The following is a 20,447-nucleotide window of genomic DNA, read 5'->3' on the forward strand; positions in this document are numbered from 1 at the left end:
CTTTGTGTATTCCTGAAAACGTGTGTATAAAATTTCATGATGATAGTTTCAGTAGTTAAAGCGTGAAAATGTAACAAACAAGAAACAGCCCAACATTAACTTTTATGTTTTAGTGATTTAGGGAAGTTATTTGTATTTGGTTGAATTTTCATCGGGAAAATGGTTCCAATGGTCCTAAATGCGTACATATTAATTACGTTCCGATTCATTACAAAAGAACTAATGAAATTATTTGTTCTAAATATGGTTTAGGGTGTAATAAAATAAAACGTTTTATGTTCAGTTAGACGTTAAAGAAATTCAATAATAAGAGTATAAATCCGTTGCAACCGTTATAAACTACAGTGGGTACGTGCTCACTGTTACTAATAATGCGATTTCCGCTTCCGGAACTATTATTTCGCTCCTGCCAAGAGAAGTGTATGCTTGTTCTAGGTAACTTAACACGTACAATGGGTCGACCATAAATACATGAAATCGTAACAATCCTTACACCTCTCGCACTTGAAAGACGCCTCATTAATCTTCTTTTGTTCTAATTACTTTAGTATTTTCAACTCTCCCTTCCACCGTGTTCAAAACTGTAGTTTGTTTAATTTTTTTTTGTTCTTTATCTACGAGTAACAAGTAAAACAAGTATTTCACAGAAATGTCGTTATTTACAAGGGAGAAAATCGAGGTAGAAAAATAAATACATATTAGCTAGGGGTAAACTACATGAGATAAAGGCGTACCTCCTAAATCCTTTTCATGAATATAATAATAATAATGGTTAGGCTTCTTAAAAAGTCGTTTTGCGAAGAAAATCAGGTGTAAGTAACTGCGAAAAAAACATTCAAATGCCTATTTCACCGGTACCCGCATCTAACCCCGTAGATTATGGTTTTATATTGCGCCCTCTAATATCTATACAAACGGATTTCGATTTAAATTAAAACCAATTGATTTAAATCCCTCAAAAGCATTCCAATAGTGAGATTATAAGTTGTAGTAACTGTTATTGTAGGTATTAGCCATGCAACGGATTCAGTCCAAATCCTCGCTTTTCTGAATAAATCCACTTAATTCCGCAAAGTAGAAACATATCTCTGGAATTCTTGGAATTCCAACAGAGTGTAGCCCATAAATCCATTGCGGTTTACCCCTCGATATTTAGTTAAATTTTTAGGTATACACAGTGCATATCTCAACTGCGGAAAAAATTAAACATCTACTGATATTTGTTGCTAATTAAAGAAAGCATTTCAAACGTTTGATATTAGACAACATCAGTAGATGAAGAATTGAATATGCTGATTATACTGTTGTAACTCAATATTGTATTAACCTGCTTATATAAAGCATCTTTGGTTCAATCAGTCGAGTTATCGAGTTAGCATGTGTCGAAATTACGATCTACATCCTTGATAAATTCTAACCAATTCTAATTAAGCATCTAATTGCTTAAAAATCTTTTGTTAATTTTAACGTATCTTAATGAAATGTTACACGGCACACATTTATTCATGATATTAGGTTCCTAGAGCAAGTATAAATATAAACGTTCTTATAATCTACCTTATTTTATTTGTTATGTTAAGCATACCCACTCTTACAAACTATAATGAGTTTTAACACATCATTAATTCTTCTACTAAAATCATAAAACACTTTTATACATCATTTTCATTAATATTTAACTCCTCTTTTCTTATTTTCGATCGACGAAATGGTGAATTAATTAATAGTGTGACTTTTATGGTTATATTCAACATGTGTTATTCCTAACGCCTGTTAAAACCTCGACAAAAGAGTCGAAACGTCGCAGAAATAATAATGTAATTATTGTTTAACATCCTGATTTGTCCATATTGCTGATATGCAATAATTTATACTGATAAAAATGTTTTGTATTTTCAAATCCTTTCAATAGAAATCACGGAAAATGCAATTCAAAATCAATGAAGATCTAAATGTTTTTCTTAAGTATAAAAATCGATTTCGATTTGATGACACAGTAAAATGATTGGTCCTATAACCTTTATATTATTATTTTTGTTTAGAAAACCTAGCAAATCAAACAAAAAGATCTGGAGAACATTTCATAATATTTACGACAGGTACTGTAAACTGCAGCTGCACTAAACCTTCCGTAGTAGAAATTTAGCTTCTTTATGAAGTTTGCTAATACTTAACTAAATCCCCACCGGGAAGTGTCAGGCGAGAAAGTTTTACTGCGATCGTATTTCGTATAAAGTTGATGAAAATTTAAGGTTTAGCTGTGTAGCACGTAATTCTGCGAAAACAATTTATATCTGCCTAGTAGAACAATGAACCAAGAGCAAATGGTGCATATAACATAAATATGTGAATATGCACTGCAGAGCTACAAAAAAAATAAAAAAACTACTGGGTGTTTTTTTCTTACCAGCTACTACTGCTGGTTGGTGGATAGTCCTTGAGGATTAAACCGGAGGATACGGCGGAAAACCCTCTTCAGCCTTCTTTTAGGAATCGTGGGAATGGGTAAGTGGTGGTTGGAGTGAGAAAGGCAACACGAATAAAATTAAGGCAGAATTGAGTGAAAGATCATCTATTGAATAATATTGACCCAGTATTTGCTTAAATATTTCACGAAAATCGCAGAAAAGCTTGGACCAAAGTTGACGGACCAGGAATCCTACTGACGTTACCCGAATGTTAAGTAATGGTCAAATCACTATGCCATGCCCATCGATCCAAAGCTACCAAATAATTGTTCTATACACTATGTCTGATCAATATTTGGAAGTATTTGAAGGGTAACATCCGGAAGCACTGTAGAGTGCATTTCGTCATAGTACCACAACGTAGAGGATGTAAAGAGTGTGTACAAAAAGTACCTCAACTAACGAGCCGTGAATGATTGAGAATAATTACCACATAAACACACATACTTCTTCGTAACCTTCGCAAACAGCTGATACGTAGACAAGTTAAATGTACGTAATGATTAGTAATAACCTGCACCCGTTAGAATTCGATTAGCAAAGTATTACCACAAAATACAAAAATAAGTTGAATGTGGAAGTATCAAGCAAAAACTAATGCATTCACATGCAGAATATGAGAACATAGTGGTCACATATGGATGGTGCAATGGGAATGCATGTATCATGTACCTTCTTTTTCCTTAATTTTTCCGGTGTACTAATCAGTCGCGGTGTAAATTTATGCATGCTGTTGATGTATCTACTTGTGCAAAATCGCAATTTGTCTACCTTAGTAAGTAGTAAACTAAATGAATTCTGCGAGTTCCTATAGTCGATCGCATCGCGCTATCTTTTATATTATTTATTTAATTGATCCACAGATGCACCATGCACTGACTCAGAAACCTGCACCACTCTTGTGTCCTCTTATTTTTTTGCCATAAAACCACGAATTTAGACTGTCTGGCCAGTGAGATACATTTAACTCAATTAATTTATGTGTTTCTATAACCTAAGAAAACAATACAATTATTAGAAATTGTTGCAACAACACGTATATCAACATCAACAATCGAGGGATAGTTTTCAATCTTCTTCTGAAATTCAGTCCTCCACGATCATTTTTGACAGTTCTATTGAAAAATAATTTACATCAAAGAATGGATAGCTTCAACGAGAAGGCTAATAAACAAGTTTGTTTCTGTGGAGAAACGTTGGATTGAATTTACCTTCAAAAATAAGTGAATAAACATTTGCAGAACATCCGGATCAGTCCGTCACGAGCCGTTACTGTAAAGAACATTAACTAATGGTTATCTTACTGCAGGAACTAAAATTTTATTAGCAATTTCGAATGAGGTATATATCATCAGAAGAAGCTGCAAAATACAGGTAACGCCGTTTTCATCTTAGTTTAAGGACTTTAGTACTACCGGTGAAGTAATTTTCGTTTAGATAAAGAAGATACAAACTCATAAGCTTTTTTGTAAGAAAATTGACACATGAATTCATGCAGAAAAATCCAATTAATATAATACTAACAAAAGTAATAATATCTTTCAAATATGTTAGCCGGACAACTTCCTAGACATGAAGAGCTAGTTAATGACCTATTAGAAGCAAAAACAGGAGTTAAGAGAGACAAAACTAGACCTAGGTTGCTTTAATTTTCGTGACGTGCGGGCTAGGATGATGAACTGATGTTGTCGTAGAGTTGCTTCTTAACGTTTCTCTAGCATGAGTGGCGAGCTTCTTCAGAGATCTTTCCATCCTCAATGCTAAATGTGGATTCATATCAAAACATACAGCTAGCACGCTCGCGTCCAGCGAAGGCAAACATACTAATGAACTACGCGAGTCAAAACTTGATGTGTTTCCCCAGAAATTAACACTACAATCAGCTTTATAGGTTCTCTGAATAAATTTACATGACTTTTCATAATTTTAGGTTCTTTTTGAACCAGTTCACCAACTTTACCAATGTGTTCGATGATGAAAAAACCAACACTATAGTGTCTTTAAATATTATCAATTTATTTTTTGGAGAACATCACGTTTTCAGATAGTACAAGCTTGAGCAAAGGTGATCAGAGATTTATAGTGAAAAAAATGTCGTACTGTACAATTCTTTGAGAGACTGCTCTTACGTCATCCACACTCTCTATACTATGCGATGCGATCCAAACAGTTATGTTTAAAGTTATTAACACCACCTTGAACGTAGTATGGAAAAAATAGATAGTTAATAACTAAATTTCTGTATTGCATAACATACTTTCCCCGCTTATTCCCCTGTTGAGGTGGTAAATAAGACAGAGTAGGCATATGTCAATGCCGTAGGTCAAAAAACAATTGGTCAACACGCAGTCTCTCAATGTTACTTTAGGAACAATTGCGATCAAGAGTTACATAAATGTTCAAGTTGGTATACGACTTACCTACTATATTATTTCTTAGTACGCTTTAGGCATAAACTTGATGGTCCTAAGGAACCCTTCCTCTTAAATTTACGTTCCAATGCATTATACACGTTTTATTTCCCCTTTGGTGTGCTTGAAATGCGTAAATAATACGCTCCTAATTATAGCCCACGAAACGGTTTATTTGACATATAAGTGTTCAGACCAAACTAGTTGGAAATAGGAAATCGCATTAACTCATTATACGCTCACGTAGTGGTAATAATTGAACCAGTTGGTGGTAGTATAGTGTGCCCGTTTGTTTCAGACAAATTGCGTTTTAATAATTCGTTTGTGCCTGTGAAATAATAAATTTGACGTTTTTTTGTCTGGCGTTTACGCAGTTTTTGCTAATTCAGTTAACAAGTCAATTGTATTAACTCTCCTGTTGCAGTCGGAGGTACAATAGCTGTAGGTATGTACGAGTATCTATAATATGAATATTTTAAAACTTTAATCGCAATAGGATTATCCTGAATTTCCTGCGGAAATGGCACAACAAAAAGTCTGTACGGGCTTAACAAAAAATTTACAATAAACAATCCAATATTTTGATATAATACAAACGAAACGTATAGACATATAAATATGCGTGTACATAAAATTGAAGTGTCTGTAATATCCAAACGATGGGCGCCTTTCTTGTTATGATGATATAAATGATCCTTAAAAATATATTTGTGTTTGCATAAGTATCTGTCCGTACGGGCAGTCTGTATGACTTCAATGAAACATTTCATGCGTTAATAAAAAATTACCAGGGCTGATTTCGGCAGCATTTTTGAAGTGAAACTTCTTTACGCACGGTAGCGTTCGTTTCGTCTCATGCGAGTTGCTATGTAACGAAATCATGCAACGGATGTTCCCCCTCTACTCGGTCGCGTAGTCGAGTTCGTAGTGGGGATCGCTTGAGCCGTGAGCGCGCTTCAATGCAACGTTCGTTACAGACAACTCGCAACATTAAACCAATTCCTTAACCCCTATCCCGGTATGTTTGTGTGTTTGAAGAAGTTTTACTTCAGTAGCGTGTTGTATAATTACACGTGGTATTTTTTTTTTTAATAGTTCATGGGTTACAATACTTATATTTTATTATAAACTATTATAGTAATGCAGCAGAAGTCGGTTATAAAAACATCGGTTGTACCGACAACTCTGATATAACGTCATCAGCTTTTAATAGTTTTGCATTTACAAATCAAACTAACGCTAAAAATTTCGGTTATAGGGATAACAGATTCGGATATAGCGTTAAATTTTTATTGTTACAAATCCCTGAAACGGTCGTGTTGTCGATACCTTAGAGCTTTGGTAGGTACCTCACTCAGCAGAATGAAAAGTTACCCACTCCAAACTAAGTTTATTGGAATTTCTTTACATTGCATATGTAAAATGTGTTTCTGAAATTTTTCAATTTGTCTTGCAAATTAGTACTGTACATATTTCTGTTGATAACGACATACAACTAAAACCTACGTCAAAATATCGCCGCTTACCAGGGTGACTACATTAGCCAAATCTCCAATTTCACGTGGACGAAGTCGCGGGGCAATGCTGGTCAAAAATAAATATAGTCATGTATGCTTTCATATTATGTTTTAATAATTAAAGGGCAGTGTATATAATTATTATTGTAAAACTTTACATTTTTAATTCTGGTTCTACTTGGTACCGAATTGAAGAGGATGAACATTTAGTATTATAAATGTACAACATTGTGGTCTTTTTTCAATACCGATTTTCCGTTATTCTAAATTGATTTTTAACGTAAATAGCTATAACCTAAAGGTAACACAAGATGCTTTTGTCAAATGTTGCATACATATGTATGTGATTCTCGCAGAGATTCTCTGAAAGCTGGAATTTTAGGTATTCATTCGTTTTCATTTTTATTAAATAATAACAAGAAGGACAGCAGATAAGAAAAGTGAAACAAAAAAAGACTACATTTGTATAATTTTAAAAAAATTTTGTAAAGAAATTTGATATTATTACTACTCGAAAGCACTTCTAACAAGGGAATTCTTGTATGCTGAATCTAATAGGTCAGATCAACGTAGCTTACCTTTACATACAAAATATCTAACTTGATAGAAAACGACGCGGTCGCTTGCCTATAGACACCGTGGAACTGCACCACCCCTAATTTCCACTTGATACTATTAATAATATCGATAATCAATATACTAACTTTCTTTAATTCATTTTTGATACTTGTACGATAGATAATCAACTTAATTATGAAAAAGATACAATAATTTTTGTGTGGTGTTTGACTCTTGTCTAATTGCTAGTTACTTTTTACTTTTATTTTCTTTCAATTTTCAAGTGGAAAACTGAAAAGATATAACTATCGGTAAAGNAAAAAGCAGGAGCTTCAGATAACATGGAGGTCGTTCTGCAATTTTCATGAACCTCAAATATTTGCTCTACAAGTCCGGTTCGTATAATATTGAAGATAGATAATCAACTTAATTATGAAAAAGATACAATAATTTTTGTGTGGTGTTTGACTCTTGTCTAATTGCTAGTTACTTTTTACTTTTATTTTCTTTCAATTTTCAAGTGGAAAACTGAAAAGATATAACTATCGGTAAAGACTAACGACAAGAGGCAGAGTTTGTTTTTGTCAGATACTGAACATACCTACACTGTCTGTAGCAGTTAAACACGAACCGAATAACATTTTTTTATGTATTACATTACAGCTGTTACCTATACCTAGGTAACCGAATTTTCTTTAACAGTAGACATAAAAATTTCGTCGTACGTCTACTGAATATTGAATTATACTGTCTAACAGTATATCAGCCACCTTAACGTGACTTGATTCAAGAAATTCACTTTCCTAAAATATTCACATACGGCCGGTCCTTGAAGTTTCGTGTAATTTTGTTTTGGTTTCATTTTTGAGGAATCGCACAACTACAGAAATTTTTTTCTTGTCCAAATGGTGTTTTCAGTTACAGTTACTTTTTTTTTTAACATGTCGAAAAGGATTATATTTGTTAGTGTTTTTTTAAGGAAATACACAAAACGTTGTCATTGCAACTTTGTAAATACCTACGTGTTTTTACTGTAAAATTACTTTGTTTTGCATATTCAAGAATGTTAGTAATAACAAAGAAAATGAAAAACAAATACTTTTTTGTTTTTCAAGGTTCAATCGGTTTTAAGAACTACATTTTAAATTTTTATCTCATGGGTTTATTTAGTAGAAATAATCGCTCTTTAACAGGTCATTTTAATTTAAATTAAATTAATTACAAACATTTGGGATAGAAGATCCTGATTCTTATAAAGTTTGCATTATAATAAATTTTCTTCTTCATTGAGCCACTATTTTATGTTTACGCGTTCTTATTTCGTATCCCTCCATGAATACTATCCGCTCTCCCGTAATAAATGCTATGCCTAATTTCTTGGGTCCTTCATCGTCTTCTTTGCTTGCGCATGTCCTTTTTGACCATGGAATATCTTTACACGGACGTTTCATCTCACTCTTCCAATATATTCAATATTATTCTCTTCCATTTGTTGTTTCTATTTCTCTCCTTTTTCTACAAATATCATGTTTTTTGTAGTTTCTATTCCATTAGCTTTAATTCATTATTTCCCACATTCATATCTCTTACCGATTATCCAAGCTTTGCTACCCTATAGGTATTTATATTTTTTGGATTTCCATATTTTAACCTTCAAAAATTACTGAAAAATTTATATAAAATGTCAACATTGTGTGGGCCATTTTTACAACAAAAATTATATAAAATAATTCGAAGTGGTCTGTATTCTATCGAAACTGCCAGACGCGGATCGCGATTTCGATCTTTCTGGATCTCATCAGCGCTTCGCAGGCAGCTCCGACAGAACACAGACCAACTTTTACCTGCTGTCTTAACAGTGCGTTTTAGAAAATATAGCAAATGGCGCAGTAAACGCCATCTGTAGCTACAGTACGTACCTATCACGTTGAGGTTGGCCACGCCGGGATTCGTTTTCAGCAAGTAAATATTCACACAAGTGGACCTTGTTGGAGTATACGTAATCCTAAAATGTAGCATCGTGCTATAGATGGCGTTTACTGCGCCATTTGTAGTATTTTCTAACAAAAATTATAGTTTCAATCAAAAAGATTCAATAATCCTCTACAAATTCTTTTCGGTCGATAACTTTCGATTAATATGAGGATACATAATTGATTACTAATTTATAAATTATTTTAAGTGAAACTTCTCCACCGAGTTTAATTTTTGTGATTATTTATAAAAATCTAGGTTTTTAATTAGCTCCTTACAGAAAATATTTTATTTGGGTTTTGGTAGGTACTTCGGTTAAGCATTTATGCTTTTCAGCTTGAAGCACTCCAGCTTAATTAGTAACTAACGTTGAAATATGCCCAAGAAAATTAGAACATAGATTTATCTTCGTTGTAATGCATTCATATAGGTATGTGTATGTACAAGTACATATGTTCTACTATAATTCCGTATTGTAGTAACTTAGTTAAATTAGTTTATTATCCAACCACTACAAGTTCTGTTGTGCAAACATTGGTCGTAGTTAGTGTATCTTGCATATATAAGTACTCCGGCAATTACAATAATTAACAATTATCCGAAAGTTGAATGAGCAAGTTCGTAAATAAACTTTGGTCGTATTATAAGAGGATCATGTTACCCTAGACAAAAATTTTCAGTCTCTCCCCAGTCTCTCAGAGTCTTTTAGCGTCTCTTAAAGCGTCTCTCACAGTCTTTCACAGTGTCTCAGTTATTGCCTAGGTGTTTTTATGGATCTCTTACAGTCTCTGTATGAGAGACTCTAACGATAAAATTGTTAATTCAGAGATTCGAGTCTCTCACAGAGAGACTGAATGAATAAAACTGAAAAATTGAGATATTCGAGTCTCTCGTAGAAAGACTGGGATCTCCGAAATATGTTGAACTTGAAGTTTTAACCATGTCTATCGAGACACCACTTATTGAGAGATTCGAGTCTCTCGTTCAGAGATTCGAGTCTCTCGTAGAAAGACTGGGATCTGTGTTTTAACCATGTCTATCGAGACACCACTTATTGAGAGATTCGAGTCTCTCGTTCAGAGATTGGATACGAAATGAGGATCTCTGTATGAGCGACTCGAGTCTCTTGTTCAGAGACGCTAAACAGTTTTTTGACAGTCTCTAGACAGTCTTTCTCAGCGACACCAGAGAGGCTCGATAAGAGACGGAGACTCGGGTCTCGCTTTCACAGACTGAACGACTGAACATTTTTATCTCGGGTACTCAAAATATTTCCTAATTCCTCTTGAAGAAAAATTCCTCTCTACCTCACATTATCTGTTTAAAATGAATCGCTGAAATAATAATGAATTGCGTTTATAAGCAGATTATTTATACGTTCTTTTATCAACTCAAACTCTTTTAATACTTTCTATTATTTAATGGCTTCTATTTGTCGAACACTTTTCAATCAATGAGTGAAAGATTTTTGAAAAAAGCAGGAGCTTCAGATAACATGGAGGTCGTTCTGCAATTTTCATGAACCTCAAATATTTGCTCTACAAGTCCGGTTCGTATAATATTGAAGCGTTTCTTTCTCAGCGAAAGATATTACAATTCAATGCGATTGTGCGGTTAGAAATGGAAACCAAAAAAATTCGATATTGCTAACACCTCTAAAGGTGTCGTTTGCTAAAGACTCGTTTGAATTTCATGTTGTTATTGTTGCGTCATGAAACTAAAAGTACTTAATACATTCTTAATGTCAAGATGTTTTAGTAATGCTTTCCAGTTTTTCTCTCCTTGATTAGTTTTAATTTCTGTAGTAATAAATTCCGAACTATTCAGGTAAAACCCCTTATATTATTATTACTTGAATAGTTTCGAATTGCTTAGTATAAAAGTGTTTTACTGTTAGAACAGATGTGTTTAAAAGACCATAAAATTTAAGTTCAGAAAGTTTCCCAAATTCGTAAAGGAATTTAAAGAATGAAAGTTAAAGTGTGCAATGTATTAGGTGAAACGCACAATCTTTTGTAACTACTGATCTTTTTTGCCATCACCTGATTGACTATTTAGACAAGATACAGATAGAAAACTAAAAATGAGAAAAGGACGAGTTACAGTCTGAATCATTTGAAGTGGCTGTTCAGGCAATAAAACTGCCAACAAGTGACCGCCCTTATTTACACCTACGTGGAATTGTAATATTAAACAAGCTTCGTATTTTACCAGTTGTAACCTGTCCGTTTCGCTGAGCTTATCTGTTTCCATCCCTTCAAAAGTTGAATTTTTTAAAATGCCAAAATACGTGTTTGAATTGTAATTGTATCGTAGAGCATTAAGACCAAAATTTCAAGTAAGTCTGTCCACAATAAAAATGTTCCATATATACTTTGCTGCTCCTTTTCACCCCCTATAGGATTCAATATCTAAATAATCTTCCGAATTTGTTTGAATAGTTTGAGAACTATTACCAGGAGTGTTTTTAAATATTGCAAAATAGAATAATGAACTATCAGGCACTTGAGCAAAATACCACCATTAAACTTAATGGTTTTGTTGAACATCTTCTGCGAAGATAGACTCAATAGCGGTGAATGCACTCGGGACATTTCACCTCTTAAATAATCACTATAAGAGCATTTGAACAGTGCCTTGACGTTGGGGTGACTTCCAATTATGCTATAGTTCAAACGGTGGTTTGATCATGTTGTTGGTTGGGTGTAATTTACCATTATGTTTCAACATGTTTTTCAAAAATCATATTTTGTTGTCTATAAGGTAATTTCTAACCATTCATCAGAAAATTCATCCAATTTTTCACGCGTTTTCTACTTTTTTTAGAGGAATATATTATGCTATTACGATGCACATGCTTACTTTCGAATTGTTTTTAATATTTAACTAGTGACCCGCCCCAGCTTCGCACGGGTGCAATGCTGATACTAAATATATTTTTGCTTTGTTTAGATTATTATCGAAAAGGGGATATATTCAAAAAATACCTCCTGAACATACTAAATATACTAGAGGATGTCTTTATATACAACATTCACAATTTTTTTGTCATTAGAAAATACGGTACCGCCGCAACCGCTATTTCCCTGCATTTTAAATCTGTAATATCTTCGAAAATATTCATTTAAATTACATGTTGTAAAGGGCCATATTGATCTATATTAAATGCACATTGTGTTTAAGGTGTTTAATTGGATAAGAATTAATGCTGTATTGCCTACAATCGCTTCGTAAATAAGTCATTGTTTCTCATAAAAAGTAAAGGATAAAAATGGTTATTGTGTGTTATCCCTAAGAAATAGACATATACCATCACGGACTTTTTTGTAGACACTTTTAAGATGTACAATATTGTTAAAGTGATAATTGCAGCCACTTATTAAAATAGAAATAAATATACACATACGTACATATTCATAGACAGGGGGTGAAATGTTCTAAGGGGTAGAAAGTCGCTGGTGTAAAGTGTCTTAACATCTTATCCCTTAGCATTATCACTAAATAAAGTTACATACATACATGATCCAGATTGTAGGTTCACCTTTAGTAAACAAAAAGAAGAGCGTAACTGTTCGTTCGTGTTGTCTTTTCCTATCGTAACTTGATGATTTTAAGCAATCGAACAAAAGCATTCTTCACTTAATACATTTTGTTAAATCGAAGATGGAAAATTGTTCAGTTAATAATTTTTAGTTGCTTCCTTTCTAGTTAGTTAAATAATGTTCACGAAGAAACAATCCTTAATATTGGTATAATTTGTAGATGGAATCCTGTATAACTTGGGTAACTTTAACCGATATTTTCCATTCAAACGTGTTCATTGATTAAAAAGTTAAGAAAAAAGTGACGTTTAGGTTACCTACAAAGCTTGATCAATATTATCAATCTAATAAAATTTAATGATTGAATCTTAATTTTGAGTACTCTGTAACGTCAAATGCAATTGTCGTAAATAAAAATGCAATGTTGCAATCAGTTTCAAGAAAAAGCAAATACGAAGGGTACTTATATAGATACATATATGTAAGTGTACATTCGATTCTTACAAGCAAGCACAACTACCCTCGAGAAAATAACGGAACGTGGCGTGATGGCAACGAGGATAACGAAACACATCAGCTTTCAATTCGTGTTTCGATTACGAACCAAAGATTAGACGTTGAACTGAAATTCTGGATTCAGACTTGTGTTACCGAGTAGTAAATTCCAAGTTACTATTACTTATTATTGTGTCTGCGAGATCGAAAATTATTTCACATCCGGACACGTAGCAAACTAGAAGCACTTAATCATTTATTAAATTTCCTGCTAATTAAGAGAAATGACGCAGGTACCAATTTAATTTCTCAAAAATAAATCGCTGTGTTCTTATTCGCATTATAAAGGTATTAAGTAACTTTAATCATTAATTTATGGATTAAGAAATTTTTACGGTGCAGATTAATTAGAATTAAGTAATTTTAAATGAAGTTACGGTAACTTAATGTTGAAGAACAAGCCTGTCTCCCAAAATACGGAAATTAAAGTTAAACAAGGAAGTAATTTGAGGTGACATAATAGGTTTTTTTTAACAACTGATAGGTATACTTTATAGTAGCTCTCAACAGGTAAAACACCACTCTAGGATTTGAAAAAAATTAATTTATTTTTGTTTGTACAGTACTTTAGGGTCATAAAAACAATATCCAGTTGCTCGTAACGTAAAATCTCAGATAAATACGTAAAATAGTAAGTCCCATGCAGCCGTGTGAGATGAAAAATAATGTGATCCCTTCTTCCTTCTTTGTCATTATTTCTGATTGACCGATAACGGTAACTACAAAACTAATAAGTTCCTGTCGAAACCGTTAATCGCTAAACGAGATGTTGATATCATTGGATCTTATCAGCGTTTCGTAAAGAGTTCTGACAGAATACAGACTCATTTTACTCACTTAAGACTGCGTTTTATGAATTACTACAGACGGCATAGTAAACGCCAAGACCATCTGTAGAATACTAGAATTCAAAAAAAGTCAATAAGGATTATCAACTTGTCGAACTGAATCCACACCTTAGCTACCCTTACGTGATGGGCACGTAAACAAACTGAACAAGGATAACGTGGGTAGAAAAGGTTAGAACTGAAGGGGTATTACAAAGAATAGCAGAACAGAGGTGGAAGTCAATAAGAAATAGGTGAAATAGGTTAGTAGGACACTTTTTTAGGCATGAAGGTCTAGTCAGAGATATATTAGAGGCAGAAACAGGAGTTAGGAGGGGTAGAGGCAGACCTAGGTTAGATTACCGTTCGCCAATAGTTAAGGGTGTGGGCTGTTCTAGTTTTAGGGAAATGCAAAGATTAGCTCAGGAAAGGAAGAGTGTCCAACCAGTGTTAGGACTGACGACCTTATGATGATGATGATGATGTAAGACTTCTTATACTTTACTAGAAATCCACTTTCCCATCAAGAAGCTTTAGCGAAACGTTGGGAAGAAATTCAAATCGACGACGGCCTTTAGACCTGAATAAGGGCAGCATCACTTCTTTACCACCCCCTAAGTTTTGAGTTAGCTGTTGCTAACTTTCGGAGTCTTGTCCTATAGTCCGTTCGTTCCTCCCTAAGGACTCCCCTCTTACGATTAAACCTATGGTCCGTCTCCTTAAGTTATCTAATTTGCGTTAGAATTTCATTAAGTTTCATCGGATCGTCAAAAGTTTCGATCAAAGTCTTATGAAATTTTGAATTACACTATTGAATGTAGACATCTATTTAAGAATGATAACGATGAAACCTTTATTTCTTACAACTTGGCATTAGAAAACACGACAAGATGTAAATCGCAAAGTATTTATTTATTGTAATCCACATTAAAAATATTCTTTTAGATTGAAGAATGATTAATCATTTTTCCACACTGTGTTAGTGAAATAACTATTGTGGTTTACAGGAAATAAGTATCGTATTAGTTATTAACCCCAATGCTTGTTTTCGTGTTTTCTTTTCAACGCATTTTTATTAGCTTCGGAGCTGGCATATTTGTAAACAAATCTAGAAAGTAGATTTCACCCTTCATCCATTTGTCGGATTGTTTCGAAACTTTGCAGACTAATAATCCAAATTTGATGACAAGACGATATTCTGGAGTAAAGATTGTGTTTTTTTAGCGTTACTTATAAATACTAAAACTGTTCGCACTATTTTTGAAGCTGTCAAACTTTTTACAAAGGAAGTAGAAAGCTACAACAACAGTAAAATTATTTAATTATCATTTTAGTATTTTTAATCTCATTTTGTTTTCGTAACGAACTATTTCTTTAAAAAAATGTTTTCTATGGACTTAAGTGTGAGCTTCAAGTACTTTTTGGGAAGGAGGTTTGTCCCACACTGCCCTGTTTAATAGGGTTTAACGACCTAAATCCACAATGAATCATTTCTTACTCCATAGGCATTGTTTTACTATACGTATATAGCCAGTGTTGGATAATAAATAATGTTGATATTATACAGTATCTACATAAGGTACGCTTACAATGTACACAAGTTTATTGACTGTTTTCGCACATTTTGTCTTTATTCTCGGTAATTCCGAAGATATCTAAAACGTCTTGTTTATTAGCAAATAATCGAGCAAAACAAAACTGCGCCCCTCTATTTTTCTTTAAATTCTTCAAGATAAACTTTCCTGATATCTAACGATCGCCATAGTCGAATAGCGTTTTAACGGTTCACATGGTACAATACACAATATAACTTTCTTTATCTTGTCTGATTTAAAAGTTTGTCTAATCGTAAGTTCTTCAATTTCAACAGCATAAACAAGCTGATAGGACTATCCTCTCTATCTGCTGTACAACACTTATTAATTCACACTTTAAATGTTGCTATGAAAGACATTAGACGGTATATTGTTTCGTTTTTTCTTTTTTATTGCAATAAACTTGATGTGCTTTAGTGTGTGACCCATAGAATAGATGTAACAGTCGGAATTAAATGTGGTATCTTTGTGGTTTTCAGAAAAACAAGGAGCTCATGAATGACTTAGTATCATCTTGCAAGTTGAAAAATGGTAAGTCACTTTTCTTTTACTTTTCAATTAGTGGCAGTCGACTAGAACTATATACTAATTTTAAAACACATCAGTACTGTTTAAACTGTTATTATTTTTTTGTATATGAACGACAAGAGTCTCCTTTTATAACGTAGAGAGACACTTTTCAATCGAATTATGTTTTTCCTTCGGTGAGAATTATCTCTGTGCCTGGGTCCATACTTTATAACACATTAAAAACAGCAATTTACGAAAATGAAACTGGAATTATTAGTTAAATGATACTTTGGGTTCCTACACTCTTAAACTGAGTAACGTATACATAGGTCCCTACCACATAAGTACTACTGTTATTTGTTTTGCATTGTCACAAAGTCAACTCTAAATTGGTAGCCATTGTTTTAAAAAGAAAAACAATAGCACTCCATAACTGAATTCTTCTCATAAAAACTGAAATTCGTTTTCAGTTGTCAACGCTTTTGGTAGTTATAATGATTAACGGTCTGCTTTACGAAAAGAAACATTACAAACGTTATTTATTTCCTAATATGTCTTGTCTATGGAACGGAGAAAACATATAAAGGTTAACAGAACCCACTTACTAATTGTAAGTCTTCAGCGCTTAATGCCGATCTAGGAATTTAATTTTTAGTATGCATAGTAACTTACACATTACTACAAGGGAAAATAACATGCGATTTAAACAAACAGTTAATAGAAACTTATTTTTATATATTACATATTTGAATACATACTGAGAAAACAATTTTTGGTATTAAATAACTTTGTTTTGGATGTTTATTTAACATTTGCAGGTATATTTAGAACGAAAAAAAACAATTCTGCTTTCTGTTTTTGAGAACGTTTTTGTTGTAATTATGTACCTATAACACTGATTAGTAAGTACATACATATTACGGAGAATATAATCCAATTTCATTTTAATCCTGGAAAATGCCGAATGGCGTGTTTACATTTCTGTTATAAAAACAACTTTCGTTTTATATACATAACCATCCAATCTTTTAAACAGCTCTAATTTGTAAAGGTTGTTATCAGGAAATAGAAACTTCCGCTAGCCGCCAGCGCTGCGAAACATAATGGCTGAGAGCTTTTAGAGAAGAATCGTTTAGGTTTTATTGTAATTTTCTTTAGTCCGGTGAGTATATAGGTAGAATTGGTGAAGGAATTATTAAAAATTATCTAATCAAGTATTGATGTTCAATTAAAGTTTACAAAGACTAAACGTATTCAGTGCTCACACAATTTGAACTTCTTTTCCTGTTTGTAGACATTACCAATTAGAATGAAAAATTTCAATGTGCTTTAGAATCAAATTGCCTAAATTTGCTGAAGACACTTGAAATATTTGATGAAATTATATCGAGAGTGCAATGTGCCAGGGAGAACTTTCTTGGACACCTTGTAAATTGTAAATACCTAAGCCTCTAATTGATACTTTTTTTTTATAATTCTTCTATACACAAGTTTTTATGTTTACCGACACAATAAATGTCTTTAATTCTGAAATTCTGTCATACATACTTATGCTTATCATGACTTTCAAAGAAGGTACAGGCCTGACGCTGGAAGCTGGCGGAAATTTTATAATGGCGTGGATGCGCGGTGGCAAAAGTTTTAGGTATAAAGATTACAGCCCTCATTCTTCAGTATTCCTATCAGGGGCGTAGATTAAATCTTTAAAAGCAGGGATCAGTGAGTAAGTAATGGACATACAAACAGAAGAACTAATTGTTGATGTTGGTGACAGTGATAGAGATTCCCATGATGACAGTGAATGTGAAAACTAACTATAAAACAAAGACAATACGTTTATTTTTTCTTTTTGATAAGTCATGTTTTTACATTATTTTCTAGTACGCTACTGTCCTATCTGTATTAATACTGTAATTTACGCCTATTGAAAGCTTATTTGTGTATCGGTTCCAAGTGACTTACCCAAATAGGTCATAAATGGGCAAGTACCCGCGCGACCGCTCGCCAGCTTCCTTCGTCAGACCTGTAGTGTCAACTGTAATTGTGAGAGTTAAGAAAATTCGAAAACTTACCTTCCACCAATGCAGAAATTGACCCTTCCTCCAACGCATAAATTGACCTTTTAGTGAACAAAAAGAATACGAAGTACTTGAAAGAAGTAAAAAATATCGAAAAAAATTTGTTTTTCTCTTTATTTCAACCGTTACTAGGAAGACATTCTTGTAGATTCCTTTTTTCAAACAATGGTAAAGTCCCTTTTTTTACATTTAGTGTTAAAATCTAATAAAGCAAACTATAAATTTGAAATACTAAAAATGTTTTATTCCTAGAAAACAAGATATGAAAGTTGTTTTAAATAGTTTAACTCATAAATCCATCAAAAGTAATAATTTTTCGTTGTCTTGCATATTTGGTCTTGGTTTTCGTCTTGTCCAGTTCATTCGGTCTTGGTTTTAGTTTTGGTCTTGTTGGTTCGGTCTTGGTTTTCGCCTTGCTAGTATACAGACTTAACCTTGCATTTTCGCAAGACCAAGACTAACACTGCAAAACGGAGACCAATTTTGCTCATCACTAATTTCAAATTCTTGATCAATTAAAATGCAGCACACCGCTCTTATTCTGCCCTTAGACTGTCTAACTTCCACTATATAAGCTTCTAATAAGTAGATTAAACACTACGAGTATTAATTTTTTCCAATAATGTCTAATGGTGAAGTTTCATTCGTGCATGACACCATGAGAACATATTTTTGGAATTTAAATTTAGGAACATGGTGAGAGTGAACCCAAAGCCTTGCAAATCCGGAGAGCATTGTACGGCGATTGAATTTTAGACCATGCGCACTTTACGACAAACTTACATCGAAATGTTGAAGCATTGTAAGTTAACATAAAATTGAAATTTACGATAGTGCTCTAGACTTTAAAGTGCTCACAATGGTTTTCATCATGTCTGTAAACTTTTCAACATGAGCGCTCTGTGAAATCAAACGAAGGAACAATATTCAGATGTGAGAAAAATAAACGCCAACGATTGTCTACAAACTATTTTGGTTATCAGCATCAACATCATCTGAGACTCTTACCTAGTATCTGTTTTTAATGTCATTCATTGTTAAAACCAGTCCGAAAGAACATCATTGATCGTACTACTGCTTTTTACGTAGTTCATTGTCTCTTTCTTAATTATTAATGAGTTATTGTCAGTACTTTACATAGAAAAGTCCTGACCTAGTATTCTACCCGAGATAAAAATGTTCAGTCTCTCAGAGTCTCTGAAAGCGAGACACGAGTCTCCGTCTTTCATCGAGTCTCTCTGGTGTCGCTGAAAGAGACTCTCGAGAGACTGTCAAAAAAACTGTTTAGCGTCTCTGAACGAGAGACTCGAGTCGCTCATAGACAGATCCTCATTTCGTATCCAGTCTCTGAACGAGAGCCTCGAATCTCTGAACGAGACACTCGAATCTCTCAATAAGTGGTGTCTCGATAGACATGATTAAGACTTCAAGTTCAACATATTTCGGAGATCCCAGTCTTTCTACGAGAGACTCGAATCTCTAAATTTTTCCGTTTTATTAATTCAGTCTCTCTGTGAGAGACTCGAATCTCTGAATTAACAATTTTATCGTTCGAGTCTCTCATACAAAGACTGTGAGAGATCCATAAAAACACCTAGGCAATAACTGAGAGACTGTGAAAGACTGAGAAACGCTCTCAGAAACGCTGAAAAACTCTAAAAGACTCTGAGAGACTGGGGAGCGACTGAAAATTTTTGTCTAGGGTACTCTTTAGGTCGGTGCAATGCTCTGTTGTAGTTGCCGGATAAGCAAACAGTAATCAAGTAAAATATTTTAATTAACATACACAGCGTTTCACTTCCTGTTCTGAGCTAGTCCCTGACTGTTTACGAACAATAATTTAAACTAGTCCATTATCTTTACTTCTATTTGTACTTCTATTATGTCGGTAAATTAGCTAGTCCCTCATTTCTCTGATCATTCCGTTTTTACTTTTTCTTATTGGCTTCCATTTGCTCCATTTGTTTTTCTACTGTTTCTAATATCTTCTCATTTCTAACCTTTCCTATCTATGGAATATTTATCATCAGTAATCATACAAAGTCATGTTCCAAAAATACACAATTTCAAAAATTTTATTTCATTAAATTTACATAAATTTATTTCTGGTTAACTTTCTGTTGGAAGTAATATTTTCTCAAAGTGAATTTGAAAATCACGCCTCCGCAATTTATGGAAACAGAAATCTCCATTTATATTCGTAATAAAAAAGAAGAACGAATTATGACATCTTTCAATACATTACAGGTAAAAATTTACATCTCTAAGCGAGGCAAACAAACCAAATAGGGGTTGGTGTGTTTTGCGTCACGTTATTATGTATTTTTAGCCCAAATTATGTACAGATATTTTTTCCTTTATGTTCACATTCGTTTCTGGCATATGTACACACGTTTAAACATAAACGTACAA

General features: G+C 33.4%; 1 protein-coding gene across 5 annotated transcripts in view; it reads left to right on the forward strand.

Moving 5' to 3' along the window:
* LOC108744558 (rap guanine nucleotide exchange factor 4-like) overlaps positions 1-20,447 on the forward strand; it is a 167,688-nt gene that overhangs the window by 120,619 nt on the left and 26,622 nt on the right. For all 5 annotated transcript variants that reach the window (XM_018480392.2, XM_018480394.2, XM_018480393.2 and 2 more), the window contains one exon: positions 15,927-15,978. In XM_018480392.2, coding sequence (XP_018335894.1) covers positions 15,927-15,978 — 52 coding nt within the window. The remainder of the gene's footprint in view (positions 1-15,926; positions 15,979-20,447) is intronic.

Source organism: Agrilus planipennis, unplaced genomic scaffold (genome assembly GCF_000699045.2).
Source record: "Agrilus planipennis isolate EAB-ADULT unplaced genomic scaffold, Apla_2.0 scaffold28, whole genome shotgun sequence".
Taxonomy (NCBI): domain Eukaryota; kingdom Metazoa; phylum Arthropoda; class Insecta; order Coleoptera; family Buprestidae; genus Agrilus; species Agrilus planipennis.